The following is a 20714-nucleotide window of genomic DNA, read 5'->3' on the forward strand; positions in this document are numbered from 1 at the left end:
GGAGGGTGACAGAGCACTGGAGCAGGCTGACCAGAGAGGTTGTGGAGACTCCTTCTCTGGAGATATTCAAAACCCGCCTGGCCGCCGTCCTGCACAATGTGCTCTGGGTGACCCTGCCTGGCAGGGGGATTGGACTGGATGATCTCCAGAGGTCCCTGCCAACCTCGGCCATTCTGTGACTGCGACTCTGTGAGGGTGGCACGGTGTCCCTGTGTCCTGGCCCTCGAGGTCCCCCAGGGCTGTGTGTCCCAGGACTGGGTGAGCCCCCTCAGCGCAGGGCTGGGCGGGCGCCATGCCAGGAACCTGCCCGAGGAGCGGTGCTGCGGGCCCCCCTCTCCTCTGGAGAACCGCACGAAATATTAAATACTATTAAATACTATTAAATACTATTAAATACTAAATATTGTTTCTTATCATTATCGCTTGCACTGTTGTAACGCGAATCGCCAAACGAGGGCGTTTCGGCCCTTCGCGGGCCCCGTACGTCGCGCCCTCGCGCGGCCCCTTTCCCGCCCGGGCTGCCGCCGCCATCTTGGAAGCGGGCGAGCGGGCGGCCCTCGCCGGGCGGGTGGCGCTGCCCGGGCCGGGCGGGGAAGGCGGACACGGGGAGGGGGCGAGGCGGGGAGGGAGCCGCGCGGGGCGGGAGGCGGCCCCGAGCCCGCGGCGGGGGGGAACGGGGAGGCGGAGAGCCGCGGTGCCCGGAGTCAAGATGTCGGCGCGGCTTCGGGCGGAGGGGGCGGGGCGCTACGGCGGCGCGGCGGGGCCAGCGCGGTTGGCGGGAGCGGGAGGCGCGCAGAGCGATCGCGGCCCCGCAGCCGTTGGAGCCGCCATGCACGTCGTCAAGCGCGGTGAGGGCGGCGGGGGCCGGGGGGGGTCCCCGCGCCTCGAGGGGGCTCCCCCGCGTGAGGGCCGGGAGCTCGCGGCGGCTGCGGGCAGCCCCGGCCCGGCGGCGGGGTCGGGGGGCCCGGCCCGGAGCCCCCAGCCCCGCGGTGTCAGCGCCCCGCTGGGGGGCCCGAGGCCGGGGGGGGCCCGGGCGTGAGGGCTGCGGCCCCTTCCCTGCGCGTCCTGGGGACGGGCCCCGGCCCCCCGGCTTCTTCTTCTCCTGGGGGAGCGCCGAGCCCCCGGGCGTGTGGGGTGCGTTGTTGTGAAGCCCCCCCCTCGGCTGGGGGCTGGCTGCTCCTCCTGGGCCGGGGGCACGGGGGGAGCTCGCGGGGACCCCTGGGGAGGGCTCGATCCCCAGAGCCTGGGGCTGGGGGCCCCCATCGCTCAGTGCCCCATCTTTGTGGGGCGGCCCTGAAGATCGGGGTCATGCTTTCTGCAAAGGTTGGTGCCGGCAGGGTGGGGGTGTCTTGGCCCTGTAGGGTGTCCTTGTGTCCTTGGGGAGGTGCGAGCGCCCTGCCTTCCCTTCTTCCCCTGCTCAGAGCGGGGGACCCAGTGTCCAGCATTGACCATGGGCAGCAGGAAGGTGGAGGGCTCGCCACCCTTCCCTTTGGGCCTTAACAGGGAGGCTGGGCGGGTTGTCAGCAGTGATTCCCACCTCGAAGTCACTGCAGGAGGGTTGGCTCCTTCTGTGAGGTGCTTTGTGCTTAACTAGTTCTCTTATCACAAAGGGAACTGATGTCTTTGTAACCTCTTCTCCAACAGATGGGCGCCAGGAGCGCGTCATGTTTGACAAGATCACGTCGCGCATCCAGAAGCTCTGCTATGGGCTGAACGCTGACTTTGTTGATCCCGTGAGTCTGTCCTTTGTCCTGCCCCTGGCGGTGATCTCTGTGAGCAGATGTTGCCTGGTTATTCACCTTGGCAAAAACCAAATGTGGCAGCCTGGGCAGGAACCATTGGCAAATGTATTCATAAGACGTTTCTTCTAATCGTTTGTGTTCTGCGTCTTTTGCTTTGTGGATACAAAATCTGAGACTGCAGTGGGGGAAAGTCTCTGCTTCTCTCTCTACTGTAAGCTGCTTTGGGTAGATACCTCAAACAATGTTGAAGTGATTGAGTTTCATGTGCTTAGAAAGTGTTTGTTGCTCCAACTCATGTTAGGGTAGGTTGCTCACAGTTTCAATCTGTAAAGCTTGAGCAATACTATATAGAAAGTAGATCTTGATCCTCATAAAACAAGGAACCCTTTCTGTCAGAACTCCCACATCATTCTAATATCCCTATTTTTTTTTTTTTTGAGCTCCATAGGATTTTGGATGCATGTTGATTGCACCTATGCAAGCATCTCTTTTCACAGCCTGTGCAGAGGATGGCTCCCTCACGGATCCGTGGATGTCTGTGAGATTTTTATGTAGATGTGCAGAACTAGTCTGTTCATTTGGAGTTGCCAGCCTGGGCTCTTCTCTGAGATGCACTGATCAGTTTTTGTGTCTTAAATTGTGACTGTGAAATATTTGACATTCATTCTGTACCAAAAAGTATAGTGCACAAAGTACGCTGCCTTGATCTCAGCGACTTAAGTTGATGATGATGAGGACACAAGCAAGATTCTTAGGCCCCCTGACTTCAAATACCCCAGTCTTAGTAGTGAAACTTATTTTACATGAAGCACTGCATTATTTATTTGGCAGTAGTGTGTAAGATCTTTCTTCCCAGAACTGCGTTTCTCTTTTTGGATGTGGATCTTCTTGTTCCAGGTGCTTTACAAGCCAGTAATGAAAATCCTTAATGTGAAGTGCTTCCTTTCAGAGAATAAAGTTTGAAAATTACAAGTCCTGGTTTTGTGAGGCTGTTGGTGTTTCAAATGTGTGTAGCAGTTACCACCTTAGATCAGCCCTCTGTTTTGCAGTGCAGAATATGATCTTTCTTGTAGTGATCAGTGTTAATATTTGATAGAAAAGCAGAAACGGCTTTTGAGATGGCAGATAGAAAAGTCTTTTTCCAGGAAATGACTGTTAGATGGGGATTAGGTTAAGTCATGAAGCAAAAGGCAGTGTGTCCCTTCCAGGGTTGATTTTTTTTTTCTCTTGCTGCAAGGTTATTTTAAATATAGCACTTATATGTCTCATCAGACATTTTAAAGTCGAGCTTTATTTGTAGTTTTAAAACTTCCAAGCAAGTAATCTTTTAAACTTTTTTTTTTCCCTGAGTTTTGCTGCTACTTTTTTTTAGCCTTTAAGAAAGTATCTGCAGAGAAAAAACTTTTTAATGATTCTAGATTAATGGTTCCTTCTTTCTTTGCTCTTTCCCTGACCTCCCTCCTGCCCAGTATCACTTGTTTTAAAATTTTAGGTGTCAGTACTTCACTGAAAGAACTTAGTGTTTTAATTTTTTTTTTTTAATTAAACAATGTAAAAGGTACTGCTTATAGTGGAGCATGTCTTATACCCTAAATGGCTGAAATACCAGGATTTTTTTTAACAGCAGATAGCTGATCTGCACGATTTTCCTTTTTAGGCCCAGATCACCATGAAAGTGATTCAAGGGCTGTACAGCGGTGTCACGACAGTGGAACTGGACACACTGGCTGCTGAAACAGCTGCAACCCTGACCACCAAACACCCTGATTACGCTATCCTGGCAGCAAGGATTGCAGTGTCCAATCTGCACAAAGAAACTAAGAAAGTATTCAGTGGTAAGTCTGTTTGGGGGCATTTAGATAGCAATTAGTCAGAAAGGGAGTAGGAGTTGTAGAGGATATAAATATGGAAATCTTTCTTAAGCAGAAGGTACTAAGTACCCAGGCTAACTAAAAATGCCATGGAGATGGAAAACATGAGTTTTATGTGTCACTAGGAAAGTGAAATTGCCTCTTTTGCGAAAAATAGATTTCACTTAAATAGATTGATGATTTATTTCCCTATAAATAGATTGATTAAAAATGTAACTGAAATTAGGATGTACCCACTCTTTCTCATTTATTGCGTATTACAAATTCTATAAAAAACGTTGTAAGGCAAGTGCGTTTTTAAGGTTAGCAGATTAGTAATATCATTGAGTACGTAAAAGAAAAGTTGTATCTCTGTAGAGCTGGAAGGGATTATTTTTGTGGATGGGTAGCCCTCCTGTTAAATCTTTGAAAACAAATGACAAATGATATATATATAGCTCTGTGGATGTACTTCTTTTTAAACCTGTTTCTGTTGTAGATGTGATGGATGACCTCTACAACTACGTAAACCCTCACAATGGGAAGCACTCACCAATGATCTCTAAAGAAACGCTAGACATAGTTCTGGCCAACAAAGATGTATGTAACATTTTTCCAGTTTTGAAAATTCAGTGAACTAGTTAAGATGATTTTTTTTTTTCTTAAGTAAGCCATTTGTTTTAGGACAAGAAGCCAATACAGAAATGGGTACAGCTGATAACTGCTCTCTTCTGGAGAGTTTAAAAGAAGGTGTAGGAATTTTCTTCATGTAAGGACATTTTCTTAAATGTCTTCATAGTCACGAACAGCCCAATTAATTCGTTTAGGGAAATGGACTTTTCAATGTAGCAATCTGTTTTGTACGCACAGAAGGGAGAGAAGAGGTTTGGTGTCTGATTTCATGTTGTTCCAGGCTTGTGTTCTTATGGGGAAGTCGAATTCTCATTTTGATTATATCTTGTGTTTCTCGGTGTCTAGTTAAAGACTTCAGTAAAATGTTGCCAACAATTGTGCACTGTACTTGGAAAAAAAATCTTAGCACTGCATTTGTTGTTTCAACCTCAGTGTTCTTCCCTGTTTTATTCACGATGATCTGTCTGAATAATCTGTTTCACTACATTTTGAGGCCAGAAATACCAATATCAGCATTATATCTGAATGTGAAGCCCCCAAAATCGGAATGTAAATGTAAATTTTTCTCTTTATTTCCTCTCAGCGCCTGAATTCTGCTATTATCTATGACAGAGACTTCTCCTACAACTATTTTGGTTTTAAGGTAAAAGACACATTATTCATGATAACATCAAAAAAAACAGTCCTAGGTGTTCTGGAGCTGGGTCTGTTGGGGGGGATGGGAATCCTTGCAAAATCATTAGATTTGAACACGAAGGCCACTGGAAGTAGCTTGGGCATTAGTGGGTTGGTGAAAACAAAGTACCTGCACGAAGCTGTTGCCTAACTTCATGAATCATGTACTTTCTTCTTGGCTGTGCTCTGTTCCCTTGGCTGCTATAATATTTTAACTGTTAGGTCCAAGTTCTTTGCAGCAGATAGTGCTGAATGTTGTTGGAAACTTCCCAGCTCATGCCATTCCTCAAGGAAATAATCTAATTCTTAATGACCCGAAAAAGGGATTTTTGTTTTTCACCATTGTTTTGTGTAACAGTTGTTCTCAGTGTGTCAGCCCACGTGTTTGTCTTCTTCCATGCTGCTGGAACATCTCCCCCACAACCGGTCCAGTCTACTATGCCCCCACCATCTGCTCCTCCTGCTCCCCTCATAACATGCTGTTCTTTGCCCAATCGTTTTAGGGTACGATGCGGTGGGCTTTCTGTGGGGTTAGCTGGAGAGTATTTGGCTTCTCCATAGCACTGGGTACCTGATAGTTCATTGGCCTTGATGAATCTCTAGAAGAACTGGTGATCTTTGTGTAGAATTACGTCCAGGAGATTCTTCCATCAGCACGTGATTTGGTACTTTCAGGTTTGGGGGAAGCAGGCTGCAATGAGGAAACAACTCAGGTGTGTAGCAGCTGCTGAAGCAGCATAGGCAGGGATGGAGAGAAGGGACCTTGAAGGGGCGTGTGTGTGCTTCTATATGCATATAGATATGCAATGCCTGACATTCCCTCATGTAATTACTGCTGTAATTCTTCAGGCACAAGCTTAAAAGGCATCTGCTCAAACTGTAGGGGCTTACCGTATGTGCCATTTGGTGCGTTCATCACCCGGCACAGCAGATTGTGATACAGGTTGTCTAGAAAGCATTATCATAGTATAATTAATAATACTGAGAGGCGGCATCGTGGAGAACAAGCCCTTCCTTGCTGTCTAGCCTCAGTTCACTGTGGATTGAAAGGCGGTGTTGAACCTTGCTGCTCCATGCTACATAATCCACTCCATAATCCAAAGCATAGCGTTGGAATCTTACAGTGGACTTCTGGTCCTTTGTCGTTAACAAGATGAGGAGTTGAGTGCAGGGTTGCTGCCTCTGTTGAAACCTGGGGTAAAGGAGCATGAAGATGGGTGAGGTTGGAGCTTTCTGTATTAACAGGATTTTTTAAATTGAAATTTGAATGACTGCTAAAATGCACTCTCTCTTTTTAAAGACTTTAGAACGCTCCTACTTGCTGAAAATCAACTCAAAAGGTAAGAACCGTCTCTGTCAATTTAAAGTATTATTTAAAAGTCAAGGCCATGGCTCAGAGCAAGGGCTGAGGAGGCAGATAGGCTACCTCGTAGAGCAGTCCAGCAAAATCATTGAGTACTGGCTTAAAAAAGATAGCAGTCAAGTGACACGTTTGTAGCAGGTGTTCTCTGTACACGTGCAGCATCTCTTCTTAGCTAAGAGTCTAGTGTCTATATGTGGTGGCATTGGTATGCTTACATGAACAACAGTTGATCGCTAAAGAGCAAGTTTAACTTGCAACTAAACTGTGGCAAGTTTACCTGGGTGTTCCAGATAATGTCTGTGACCTGGGCACAGGTGCTTCACCTGTCTGTTACAGAGACCCTAGTGCTTTGAAAGCTGCCTCTTACCTGGAGTGTAGAAGATGAAGGATTTTTTTTGTCTGACAGCCTGTTCCATAATGCTAGGCACTTTCTAATAAATTTAAGTTAGAGCTACTGTGCTGTCACTGCCAGTTATTGCAGGCCTTTAGCCTGAAAATCCTAGGACACAGAAGAGTGAGAGGTTAATTATAATGCCATATAGACAGCAATTGGATGCTGGATTGCATATTGGATTGTGTTTTAACTCTTAATACTGTTTTCTTTTTCCTCGTGAGTACACCTGAGCACTGGATCAGGTTGTTGAGAGGGGTTATCCAGTCCCAGTCCTAGAGTTTTTCAAGACCTGACTGGATAAAGTCCTGAGCAAACTGGTCCAATACTCTTAGCTGACTCTTCTTTGGGCAGAAGATCGTGCTAGAGGCTTCCTGAGGTTCCTTCCAACCTGAACTACTCTGTGATTCTACGGCAACTCTGTCTCTCAAGTGGCCCATTGCACATTGTATCTTATTACCACCACCTCTACTTTTGTCTGCACTAATTGTAAACATCACATTGACGTTATTTTCTTCCTTTTGCTTTTTTGTGTCTAGTTGCCGAGCGTCCTCAACATATGTTGATGAGGGTGTCTGTGGGAATCCACAAAAATGACATTGATGCCGCAATCGAAACTTACAATCTTCTGTCTGAAAGATGGTTTACCCATGCCTCACCCACGTTATTCAACGCGGGCACCAACCGGCCTCAGCTTTCCAGGTACCTGTGGCTTTCAAGCATGCTTAATGCATAACTGGAGGAAGATGAGGTTTTGGTGATTGGATCTGTCCAAATGAAGTGCTGTCACAACTTCTAAATCTAGTAGCTGTGTTTCTGTGATTGTTCTATGAAGTTTTGAGAAGCTGTTGTCAAATTAAACTTGGTATCTAGTGTAGTCTTTGGGGGAAAAAGCAGATGTGTCAGTAAGCTTCTCAAGCTAATGGGAGTGGCTGTCGTCTGTTTCAGAGCTGCTGACATACATAGTCTTTTGTAGATAAAAAATGACTCCTGGTAATTGTTTTTTTAAATACGCTAAAAGTAGCAAGCATAACTGTTATGAAGTAGATCTGATTTTAAAAACGCTTTGCTTTGATAACAGAGGTGTCAGTAATACAACTATTGTTTGTGATGTTTTCTAAAACTATCCTTTATTCCACTATGCAGTCTATGGTTTTGCTTCATTTTTTGCTTGGCATAGCATGTTAAATATACAGTGTTTGCCATTGTTTTTCTGCAGCCCTGGTAAAATACTTAGTGTTTTTTTATTTATTTTTTAATCTTTTTATGCTAAAGCTATTTGTTTTCACTAGTTGCTTCCTGCTGTGCATGAAGGATGACAGCATTGAGGGAATCTATGACACTCTCAAACAGTGTGCACTGATCTCAAAGTCTGCTGGTGGGATTGGCCTTGCTGTGAGCTGTATCCGAGCCACGGGCAGCTATATTGCTGGGGTGAGTGTGCAGGCGGTGTACCCGGCAGAGATTAACCTTCTGGGTTCAGGAAATGTCTGTACGTCAGTTGCCAGATCAGCACTGCTTCTACCAGCGCTGCTGTCAGTTTAACACAGCAGTTAGTCCAGCCTTGTAGTCCTTCCTTTGAGTATGCCCTGAAATGAGAAGGTTGGTTTTCCTTGGTTTCCTAATACAAGTCCTTCCAAAAAGTGGATCGGATCTCATTCCAGTGTTTGATCAGACAATTCCAACTTATATCAGCAGCCTAGGGGTATGCCTACAGGCTAATGCAGTGGCTCTTTTCCTTTTTGTAAGTTTAATTGCTTAAGATGATCTGTGGATGCATGTGTTTATTTATTTATTCGTTTTTGTCACCATGTATGTAACCTCTGCAAGCCTTTAGATTGTGTTATGTCGAGGAATTAAGTTCAGATGGTGCATTTTTTACTTCAAAAAAAGAGGAGTGTGGGGGAGGATGGTGGTGCTACCAAAGCACTGATCGAGGTGGTCAGGTGCTAGCTTTCAGGATGAGTTTGTCTGACTGCTGAAAGACCCAGAGCCATACAGAAATGTAGGCCCAGCTCTTCAGGCAGTTGCTTTTCAGTAACAACAATTTTCCTGTGCCTGTGCAGACAAATGGAAATTCTAATGGACTTGTTCCAATGCTGAGGGTCTACAACAACACTGCTCGCTACGTGGATCAAGGCGGTAACAAGGTATTGGCTTAGCATTAAATTGGGGTGAAGGGGTTGACCCAGGTCAGAAGGAGACCACATCTGTGAAAGATTGAACCAGTAACATCAATGTGGTGGTAGGTGACGTGAAATTACAAAAAGGATTTTTTTCCCTTGTTTCTAGTTTGGTGTTCTCCATTCACTGTGCATTTTATTGTGTAGGTATACATCTGCTGTATGGTATCTATCTGCTGTATGATATGTACACGTTAGTTCAGCCTCTTGCAGTGGTTGTCAGTCACTCTTTGTATGCCCTGTGTTGAATTAAGGTGTAAGACTGTAGAAAGATTTTTGTTCTGTATCCTTTATATTCAAATAGTCCAGAGGTTAGTGGAGGCATGACTTAATGCGTAAATCTAAGACTTGTAAAGCTCCTATTGACACAGAAGGTATTTTTACTGTGGGATCATTTTTATTAAGAATCTGGAGCTAGTAGCATGACCTAGTTCCAGTGAGAGCAAGAGTAATATGAAAAAAGATACTGAAATTACCTTAACAAGACTATAAAACTAAGTTCTAGTTAGTTTAGGGTATTGTGTTCAGTCAGCAGCAGTGTGGGAGATATTTTTGAGGGCCATTTGTTCTGATCCTGACTATATTTTATGTATCAGAGACCTGGAGCTTTTGCCATCTACCTGGAGCCTTGGCATCTGGACATCTTTGAGTTTCTTGACTTAAAGAAGAACACTGGGAAAGAAGAGCAGCGTGCCAGAGACCTTTTCTTTGCCCTCTGGATTCCTGATCTCTTCATGAAGAGAGTTGAAACCAACCAGGTAAGAAACTTGATTGGTGCGGGAGAGGTCTGTTAATGGAGAAGCGTGGAGTTCACAAGTGTTGTGGAGCTGGCGTCCTAGCGGCAGAGGAACTTGCCGTATATGATGCTTTGCTTCACGGTTTAATCTTGCAGCCCATGACTGATATACTGTTATGCTAAATTCTTAGTCTGGAGTACCCTGAAAGCATCAAAGTCTTCTCAGTAAATTGATCTTTGTGTGACTGCTTGAAAATGGGTTATATCTTAATAATTAGTCATTTCAGAATTTAAAAAGCGGTTTGATCATAAATATTCATATAATCGAATTTTAAATAAATCATACTACTCAAACACCTTCCCCATGTCTGCTGGAAGAGTTGGTTCCTACTTTTTCAGGATGGGAACTGTGAGGTTTTTGTGTTTCTGTTTACAACAGGATCTGCTGATGAAGTTGAATGCTGTTAATTAGCAGATTTTCTCTGAGTATTTTTTTTCTTCTTTCTTACAGGACTGGTCCTTAATGTGTCCAAATGAGTGTCCTGGTCTAGATGAGGTGTGGGGAGAGGAATTTGAGAAACTATATGAGAGGTAAGAAAAGTGGCAGACAGCCATTTACGGAACTGCCCTTGTGGGGTATATGGGAGCCAAGGCACAGGTTTGTGGTGTTGGCTTCTAAGTGGTCACTGAGTTGAATTATCAGGTTGGTAAATGGACAAAGACCGGGATGTCTGCTTACCGTTTGCTTCAAACTGCATCTTAATATAGAACTACATATGAAAGATTATTTTAGAGGAAAATTCTGAAATGATTCCTGCTTAAAGCAGTTGGTGGCTTTGTTTTGAGCTAGTTGCGTAGGGTGCTGTAGTGAAAGCTTTCTATTTCTTTTACACATGAATAGTCCTGGTACCTTGCTGTTAATGCTGTCCTGCTAATTCAGAATTCACACGGTTCAGAAGTGAATGGGGTCTTGCCCTCCTGGGAACCTGGTGTTAAGAATGATTGATTCCAGTGCTGTTTTTGGAGAGTCTGGGAGTTGATAAGCAACATGTGCCCTGTTGCAGTTATGAGAAGCAAGGCCGTGTCCGCAGAGTGGTGAAGGCCCAGCAGCTCTGGTACGCCATCATCGAATCCCAGACAGAGACTGGCACACCTTACATGCTGTACAAGGACTCTTGCAACCGGAAGAGCAATCAGCAGAACTTGGGGACCATCAAATGCAGCAATCTGTGTACAGAAATAGTGGAGTATACCAGCAAAGATGAGGTGAGTGGAGACAAGGAACTTGCAGTATTTAGGAAAGGTGTGACTGTGCCTGCATAGCTTTTTAGAGTATGTCTGACTTTTAGCTGGGGAAGGGAACAGGTAGCTGAGAAAATTATGAGGATTTTCTGACTTGAGTGCTTACAGCACTTCTACTAAGTCTGTGTGTGGCGGTTTCCCTTTCCAACTCCTGTGGAGGATTTGGTATAAAAGAAGATACCCATCAAAGCAAAACTGTGGCATCTTGATAGAGAAGTGAGCTCTTTGGCTTCTAGGAAGCTGTTATAAGCATCTTTTATGCTAAAGGTTTAGTGAAACCATACCTCTCTAACCTCCAGACTAGCAGTTCAGTCATAATTCTCCCTTGAGTTCCCTGTGTCATTTAGGTGCTCTACAGATGTACTATGTTTGGATTGCAGCATTGGTAACAAAAGTGAAGAAAGAACATAGAAATGAGTTAGTGCTAATACAGCATGGCACATGTTGAGTGCAAAAAAGCTCTTGAGACTGTTAAAACTGAAAGAATCAATTTCTACTGCCTGACAGTAGTGGTTACGCTCCTTGACATACTCATAAAATCCTGAGTACTCTAGAGGAGACGGAGCCATCTTGCCTGTCTGCGCTGCACAAGAAACCTTAGCCAACTTGTTTCAGTTCTCCTGGGTCTGGAAATAACGTGAGTGTTAAAAAATAATGAAAATAATGCCCTAATATATTCTGGATCTAATGGAAATCAGTTGCTGATTCTGATAATACAGGAAGTGGTAAGGCCTAGTTTCTGGAAGGGAAGCTTACATGCAGCAGGACTGACCAGGCCAGAGAACTGAATTTTTATGGTGATATTGATATCTACTAAACCTTTTTCAATATTTGTTATCCTTTTTTCAGCTTGTAAAAAAAGCACAGAAATGAAGAGTGTATTTTTCCATCCTTTAGCTTGCTTGGTTCTTTGTTTCTGTATAGTTTGGATAGAGAGCATGCTCTGGGATTGAGAGAGTGTGTATTTTCCATGGGGTGTTGGCTGGCATGACCGTTTTCACTGTGTTTTTTTTTTCCACAGGTTGCAGTTTGTAATTTGGCCTCTATAGCCCTGAATATGTATGTCACTTCAGAGCATACGTATGATTTCAAGAAGCTAGCTGAAGTCACTAAAGTTATTGTCCGAAACCTGAACAAAATCATTGATATCAACTACTACCCTGTGCCAGAGGTGAGTGCTGTGCTGCGCTGCTCTGTGGCTGAAGGTGTGCCACGAGTCTGGTGACAAAGGGCCTGTTGTTCTCTAGCAATCCCAGTTCAGTCTTGGGCAGAAGGATTCAGTGAGGGGTTTTGTAAACCTGTTTAGGCTAATAGTTGGGAGTTTCATTAACTAACCGTTTGCAGATGTGACCTGTTGTTAGTGGCTTCTTAAGCTTCAACCTGGAGTGCTTCCTTAGCGAAGCAGTTGTAGAAAAATCCTCCCCTTGAGGTGGTTCAGCAGTTGGATTTCTTTTCATGTGAGTGGATTTCCACAAAGCACAGAACAGCACTAGACACAGAGTGGAAAGCAGAACAGAGAGAATGATCGTGGAAAGATACCAAGAAGGTGTAACTCAATCTCGAATTGTTGGCTTTGTGCATTTTTCGTAGAGTGTACACGCATTTTTCTGGAAAGAAAGTGGAGAGAGTGTTGGGAATTGTTGAAGGGGAATGGGAGCAAAGTTGTTTGCATTGCACCACCAGCACAAGGCAAGCAGCAGAGGAGGAAATAAGCAAATACTCAAAGTTTGAGGCCAAACCTAATGAGGATTAGTTTTTTCAAGCATGTACAATTAGAATGCTCGAGTTCAAATGTCTTCGTGGCCTTGTTTTTCAAGAAGTGTTTAGTGTTCATTTCTAAATCCTGCTTCCCTTTGTGTGTCAAGTTGAGCAATTAGAATTAGTGATCACTTCAAACACACTTAATGTTGGTCCTCAAATTTGTGCCCTACAAAATAGCAAACAGTGGGAAATTGAGCAGAACTGGAAGCTGGGATGTTGCAGCAGAATAAAAATTAAGTCAGAGGTAGACAGTCTTATTTCCTTCCAGAGGTCCTTTCCAGTTCAACTTATTCTATGATTCTATGTAGCACTGCTAAAGTAATTATTCTTGTTGCTTGAATGCTATGCAGGCTGAACGCTCCAACAGACGCCATCGTCCCATTGGCATTGGTGTGCAGGGTCTGGCAGATGCTTTCATTTTGATGAGATACCCCTTTGAAAGTCCGGAGGCCCAGCGCTTGAACCAGCAGATTTTTGAGACCATTTATTATGGTGCTTTGGAAGCCAGCTGTGAACTTGCCGAGGAGCAAGGACCATATGAAACATACGAGGGTTCTCCTGTCAGCAAAGGAGTAAGTACCAGAAACTGTCTTGTGTCAGGGACAGATCTATGAAAAGCAAGTAATGTGGTTGTGCCTGGTCTTTGATACAGGAGGAGTATGACTGAAACATATTATGGTAATAATATAATATTAATAATATCATATGCTGATAATGCATCAGTGCAAAGGATGCTAGAGTTTCTTCCATCATCTGACTTTTTAAGTGCATTAAGAAATATATAATCTAAACTGAGGTGCAGAGACCAGTAAAAGGAAGATTCAGCTTGTACTGGCTGGCCCCTTTAGCATGATTAAAACATCGAGTGTTTGTAAGATTATGGTACAGGAGCTTGGCTGAGGCTCAACTGTAGTGGATAGTTAATAGGAATAACAGGTCTATTTGTAATATGATTTACAAAATCTGGAGAAAAGAGCACCCCATCTAATTTGTACCACTCTTGCGTTCTTCAGATTCTTCAGTATGACATGTGGAATATCACCCCGTCTGATCTTTGGGACTGGAAGGCTTTAAAGGAGAAGATTGCTAAGTGAGTATTCTTGCACAGTTTGTATTAAATGTAAATTGCATTTGTTATGTTATGACAGATTTGAAAACAAAAGACGTCACACATAAAAATGGCCCTGTGTTTTCTTCTGTTTTTTCCCCCTCAGTAGATCTTTCTTCAAATCTCTTTTGTAGATGGTTTTCTTCGTTTTTTATTCTTACATGCCAAGTGAGTCCATCCCATAGACTCTGTTTTAGCTGAGCTCTTGTTTCATCTTGGATGCATAAGCCGAATGGTTTGTGTTCCAGTTAAACAAATGTAGTGGTGAGACAGAGTCAGCCAGGCTTGGAAGCTGTTTCCTCAGCTGACAGGGCAAAGCAGCTGAGCCTTGAATGTCCTGAAGACAGCAACTGTTGAAGTGTGAAGTCACTATAATGAATTTATTCAGTTTGCATGGGTTTAGTTTTCAAACGTAGTAAATCTGTCTGCCTTCTTGCGTATGGGGAGGCTTTTTATGGGCTGCTTGTTTTTTTTTTGCCTGAGCGCTGCAGAGTTGTGTGCCTGACAGATTTTTTTTCTATGCCCCCTTTCCCATGACTAAATAATTTGGAAAAGCCTGGTTAAAGATGAAAATAGCAAAGACTTGAGTTAAGCTTCTGTATTGACCCACATTGCAAGCTTAGTGGAACTTCTGTTTTTTCACTTCAGCTAGTGAGAGATTTTTCAGGTTATCTCAGGAAGGTAAGATTTCTGTATGTATGAGCTGAGAGTTCCTTCTTTGGCTCTCTTAGCTCTGTGCAGACAGTCTATAAACTATTATTCTTGGGTCTTTTCTGTGTTGTCTCACTTGGTTGAAACTTTCCAACTCTTGACTATTATTGCTAGGTATGGTGTCAGAAACAGCCTTCTCATTTCTCCCATGCCAACTGCTTCTACTGCTCAGATCTTGGGCAATAACGAATCCATTGAGCCCTACACCAGTAACATCTACACGCGCAGAGTCCTCTCAGGAGAGTTTCAGGTAAGCACTTGAAGCAGGTGTGGAAAAGAGCTTTTCTGTAGTCTTACTTTTGATAACTTTCACTGTTCAGAAAGACAAGATGGACGCTGCGCACTTGATTACTTAATTCAGTTGGATGTTTATATTGAAGGCCAGAATTGTTGAGGAAAACATCTAACCAGCGTGTCTGTACTGTTTTTACTGCCAGGGAATATGCGAAATTTTAAAGAAGTGCTACTCTTCTCTGGAAAACAAACAAACAAACAAAAAACACAGCACTCTATAAGACCTTGACATTGCCTGCAGGAATATTTGCTAATGATTAGTGAAATTAATGAAGTTATGAATGATTAGTGAAATTAATGAAATTACATGCATGCTCTGGGAAGAGTAACTGAGACCACAGTGCTGTTTTGCGCAGTTCTGAGGAAAGAGCTGTATGTAAAGCACTGAACAGATCTGTGAAGAGGCTGTGTGAAAGCTATACAGATGCAGAGGTATCTGTCATGTATGAAAGAGTATGTAAGAATTTGAGTTCTGGAGGCTGGAGTTAACGAAGAGCTCAAGGTGGGACAGAGGCAATATGTAACTGTTAGGGAGGTCCGGTCTGTCCCCCTGGGGTGTCCCCTCATCAAAGCACTCCATTTCCTCCTGACAGCAGGATCAAATCAGGCCCGTGTGGTCAGAACAACAGGTTTATTATCCTGCTCGGCTGTGTGGGTCAGGTGCAGGGCTGCTAGACAAGTACCCCCAAACAGTTCCAGCAAGCAAAAGTTCGTTGTTATTTTCCTCTCAAACAGCCTGCACATATTTTGTTCTTTGCCCTTCTGACCCCAGTCTTGCTGATTTTTTACACCCTTATTTAGTAATTCAGGTTGTTGTCAGTAGCCCTGGTAAGCCAAGACCTCTCATTTTCATATCTTTTGCTGTTCCTCACGCAGGGGAGTTCCATACGCTCTCCTTTCACATCTGTAATGTCCGGTAGCTTCTCCCATTACTGCCTTACTAGTTTAGCTCCAGCCTGGGGTCAGCCAAGCATTGCAGACAGCCTTCTCTTGTCAGCAGTGGCCAGCAGCTTCTCACGTTTGTTACCTGTTATTTTAACTTTAGGCCTAGTTTGGCTATTTGCGTGCATACCTCAATGCTAACTGAAAAATGAAAGTTCGACAGTACTGAACAAGGTCTTGTTTAACTATTTGAAAACGTGCGTGTTGGTGTGGACTTCCCTCCTTTAGGAGGCGTATCTGCGCTGTAAGGCAGGGCGTATACCTTCTCAGAATATACAGTGCTTTTATTCTTTGGCCTTTGCTCTTTACAGGTTGTGAATCCGCACTTGTTGAAAGATCTCACAGAGAGGGGCCTGTGGAATGAGGAGATGAAAAACCAAATCATCGCCCACAATGGCTCTATCCAGGTATGCATGTGAAGCTAGGAGAATGGCACTGGGATTCCCGCCTGTCTGAGCAGCGCTGGCTGGCTGGGGGGCTGATTTCCACACAGTGGTTTTGAGGTCTGCTGTATGTGAGTGACTCAGCTAACCTGGGGGAGAAAAGCTACAGTTTGGAGCATTTCTATTAGAAATATGAGGGAATGTGTCTCATCTCAGTGGTAATTTGTTCCTGCTGGAGCCTGCCCATATAATAGGAAATTCCAAGGGAAATATGCTACTAATTATTACTAGAACAAGTACAGAGTTGGGCTGCTTTACTTCACGCAGATTCCGCAAATGTTTGGATTCCCATTTGTCGTAGAGATTGTAAAGGGGTAATTATGTAGCAGGGAGTTGGCTTGAGACAGGAGCCAAGTATATGACATCCAGATCTGGAAGGTGTGTGTTGAAGAGTCCGTGTGGGATGAATCATTTATGCTCTGGAGTTTGAAATGCTGCTGTGACTGTTGTGCTTGGAGTCATGCATGCTAAAAAAAAAAGTGCATCCTACTTGTCATGAAGTGTGGAGGGTACTAGCTGCTGGATTGCTTTCTGTAACACCTCACAACTATTTAGGACAAAACATTAATGTCCTATTTGGAAACCTTTTTTCCCCCTCGAATTCCCCAGAATAAACCATCCTGTTAGAGCAAGTAATGTTTCTTTATGCTTGGGTGCTTTCAGATGCAGGATATTTGGGTTCAGTGATGGCGTTCAGGTGCAAGAAGCCTTAGTTCTAGTCTGGTGAAATCAGCAATTCATGAAGACTTTGTATAATGTGAACATTTGGGCAGTCGCTGGTTATACTACATTGGAAAACTCTTCCTGTTTCTTTTAGAATATATCTGAGATTCCTGATGACTTGAAGCAACTCTATAAGACAGTGTGGGAGATCTCCCAGAAAACTATCCTCAAGATGGCAGCAGACAGAGGAGCTTTCATTGATCAGAGCCAGTCTCTCAACATTCACATTGCAGAACCCAACTATGGCAAACTGACCAGCATGCATTTCTATGGGTGGAAACAGGTATCTGAGAGGGGCAGGGTGGGGGGGCTTGTTCAGAACTGATAGCAAATAGGGGTTGATAAGTTCTTTAATGAAAAGTTGGTCTTGCTGATTCTTAGAAGGGTAAACAGCCATCTCCTTCCAAGAATCCAGTATTACTAGTGGAATATCTCTCTTGAGCAATAAAGCTGCTTGTAAAGGATGCTTGTGGCATTGCTCCCATTAATTGTGTCTACCAGACATCGCTGTGAGGCAAGTACAGCGGTGTGGCCCAAGGAAGGTCAGTTCCAGCAGTTCAGAGTTCGGCTGTATTGCATGCCAGCCCATTCCAGTTCTTACATTCATGCTTTTGCTCTGCAGGGTCTGAAGACGGGCATGTACTATCTAAGGACAAAGCCAGCTGCTAACCCCATCCAGTTCACGTTGAACAAAGAGAAGCTCAGGGAGCGGGAGAAGGCCTCCAAGGAAGAGGAAGAGAAGGAAAGGAATAAAGCAGCCATGGTGTGCTCCCTGGAGAACAGGGATGAGTGTATGATGTGTGGCTCCTAACAGATCAGCCCTGCAGTGCCAGCAAAGCCATTCCACCTGGTGTGATTCCTTCTAAGATAGGTGCATCTAGTATAACGTCAGGATGTAGGGGCTTGCTGGAACCGTGGCAAGAGGGGGGATCACTGTAGTGTATTGTAGCTTCCCCGTCCTTGGATTGGGGGTTGGTGCACAGGTCGGTGCATGGATAGAATGCATAAGAAGTTTGTTTATTGCTTTTGTAGCTGGGCTTACAGGAAACTTAAGTGCTCTTGCATGGTCTTACGTTGAACCTTATAGGTAGGACGCTTCCTGAACAGGTGGGGAAAGTTCTAATGCCACTTACCTTAAAGGTCTGTCCTTGGGACTTCAGATAATTGTTTTCATTTACTAAAGACTCTCACTTGTGTCTTCAGAGAAAGAAGTGGACCTGACTGCTATGGTCTCCTTTGCTGTGATAAGACAGCAGGAAAATAGCCCTAGGGTAGCTGTGTTGTACGCCTGCTCTGCAGGCTGTCATGGCAAAGGAGCAATTTACGTTAGGCTTATAAAGATGGTGTGTTCACAGCTGCCAGGTCCTTCTCCCACCGTTTCTTGCTCTCCTTGTGCCTTCCTCTTCCCTTTCCAAAAATATTTTTGAAGGTGCAGAATGGCGGTGGGTACCTTACCACCTGGAGACTTCATTTCCTCCATCCAGCCTGACAGGATGGAGCATTGCTCTTGTGTTAAATCCTCCTTTTCGTCTCTGACCAGGAAATGGCAGAACTGCTGCAGTGTGTTCTGTTCTGTGTTAAAAACCCACTCTAATTTATCATTTGGTTTACTCGTCATAGAATTCTATGCTGTCCAAGTGCACACACCATCTTTTTTGAAGAGTTGCATTTATCCACCCCAGCTAGTTATTCAAACTTTTAGAAATGTGTTTTTACTTCTCTGTGTACTTAATCCCCTGCTCTAATGCGATGGGGCTTCATCACCCAGTTCTTAAATATTTATTGAATTCATGTACCGTACAACTAACCCGTTAATCCAGCCAAACTCAATAAAATGTGGAATGTCAGAGGAATGAACAGTGGTATGTTGGGAACACTTTTTTTTTTTTATTAAAAGTGAATTGTAGCAGCTGGAGACTTGAGCCTTGTTTGTGAGTCCTGCACGTACTGCACACAGTTCCAGGTACAGAACCGCCTGCAGGTTGTTGGGTAATACGGGGCATGTGAGCAGAATCCTCTATTTGCTGGGGCAACACTGCTTAACTCAGTAGGGCATCTGTTTATCTGTGTCACTTTGCAGATCTGGGCGACAAGTAAACACAAGCGAGGGTCTGAAATAATCATAGAATCATAGAATGGCTCGGGTTGGAAGGGACCTCAAGGATCATCCACTTCCAACCCCCTGCCATGAGCAGGGATGCCACCCACCAGATCAGGTTGCTCAGGGCCTCGTCCAACCTGGCCTTGAACACCTCCAGGGATGGGGCATCCACAGCTTCTCTGGGCAACCTGTGCCACTGCCTCACCACGCTCTGAGTGAAGAATTTCCTCCTAACCTCTAATCTAAATCTGCCCTTCTTTTAGTTTAAAACCATTCCCCCTAGTCCTGTAATTATTTGACTGAGCAAAGAGTCATTCTCCATCTTTTATAAGTCCATTTTAAGTACTGAAAAGCCGCAATGAGGTCACCCAGGAGCCTTCTCTTCTTGAGGCTGAACATCTCCAGCTCTCTCAGCCTTTCTTCACAGGAGAGGTGCTCCAGACCTCATCAATTTTGTGGCCCTCCTCTGGACCCGTTCTATCATGTCTGTGTTTCAGTAATGTGCAGGGCAGGTAGGCTGAGTTCACGGCAGATTTGTAACTGTGCCAGAGGTAAGGCTTGAACTCTCATGTCTTGTTTTTCTAGCACCTGCCCTATTTCTTCTGCTTTCAGAAGAAATATAAGAGGAACCTCTTATAAGGCACCACTGAAAATCAGAGAATCGTTAAGGTTGGGAAAGACCTTCAAGATCATCAAGCGGGATGACCATGACCCAGAACTGTGCCCTTGTGGCCAAGAAGGCCGATGGCATCCTGGGGTGTATCAGCAGGGCTGTGGCTAGTAGGTCGAGAGAGGTTCTCCTCCCCCTCTACTCTGCCCTGGTGAGACCACATCTGCAATACTGTGTCCAGTTCTGGGCCCCTCAGTTCAAGAAGGACAGGGAACTGCTTGAGAGAGTCCAGTGCAGAGCCACGAGGATGATTAAGATGACTAGATGATCTTGCAAGGTCCCTTCCAATCCCTAATATTCTGTGATTCTGTGTGATTGATCTGGCCCAACCATCCCCTACCACCAACGTCACCCACCAAACCGTGTCCCCAAGCACCACGTCCAACCTTGCCTTGAACACCCCCAGGGACGGGGACTCCACCACCTCCCTGGGCAACCCGTCCCAGTGCCTGACCGCTCTTGCTGAGCAGAAATGTCTCATTTCCAACCTGAACCTCCCCTGGCACAACTCGAGGCCATTCCCTCTGGTCCTATCACTGGTTACCTGTGAGAAGAGGCCGACCCCCAGCTCCCCACCCCTTCCTTTCAGGCAGTTGCAGAGAGCAATAAGGTCTGCCCCGAGCCTCCTCTTCCCCAGCCCAAACCCCCCCAGGTCCCTCAGCCGCTCCTCACAGGACTTGTGTCCCAGGCCCTTCCCCAGCTTCGGAGCCCTTCTCTGGACACGCTCCAGGGCCTCGATGTCCTTCTGGTAGTGAGGGGCCCAAAGCTGAACCCAGCACTTGAGGTGCGGCCTCACCAGAGCAGAGCCCAGGGGGACAATCACCTCCCTGGCCCTGCTGGCTGCACTACTCCTGATGCAAATATCTTGGGGAAGTGTCTCTCTTTGCTTCCAAAGGAAGACTGGTAGGTCTAAGCACCACTCCTGGCAGATGTGCCTCCCAAGACGTTTCACCAAAAAGATACTGAGGGGACAGGGTAAACTCCCCAAGGGGACTACAAAAATCCTCTTCCGAGGGAGTTGTTGAAAGCTCAGAATTTGCAAGGGCTGAGAGGGAAGCAGAATCACCTTGCAGAGCATGGTAACCT

General features: G+C 45.0%; 1 protein-coding gene across 1 annotated transcript; it reads left to right on the top strand.

The window, feature by feature from the left end:
- The first annotated feature begins 720 nt into the window (after nt 1-720).
- RRM1 (ribonucleotide reductase catalytic subunit M1) lies at nt 721-18772 on the top strand. Its single transcript, XM_040536821.1, has 19 exons — nt 721-848; nt 1645-1733; nt 3400-3577; nt 4092-4192; nt 4809-4868; nt 6201-6240; nt 7194-7356; nt 7947-8088; nt 8721-8804; nt 9434-9595; nt 10085-10164; nt 10638-10839; nt 11897-12046; nt 12987-13208; nt 13650-13726; nt 14570-14705; nt 16003-16098; nt 16952-17140; nt 17480-18772. The coding sequence occupies exons 1-19, from the start codon at nt 830-832 to the stop codon at nt 17666-17668; spliced, it is 2379 nt and encodes a 792-aa protein (XP_040392755.1). The 5' UTR covers nt 721-829; the 3' UTR covers nt 17669-18772.
- The last annotated feature ends 1942 nt before the right edge of the window (nt 18773-20714 follow it).

This window comes from Cygnus olor, chromosome 1 (assembly GCF_009769625.2).
Source record: "Cygnus olor isolate bCygOlo1 chromosome 1, bCygOlo1.pri.v2, whole genome shotgun sequence".
NCBI lineage: Eukaryota > Metazoa > Chordata > Aves > Anseriformes > Anatidae > Cygnus > Cygnus olor.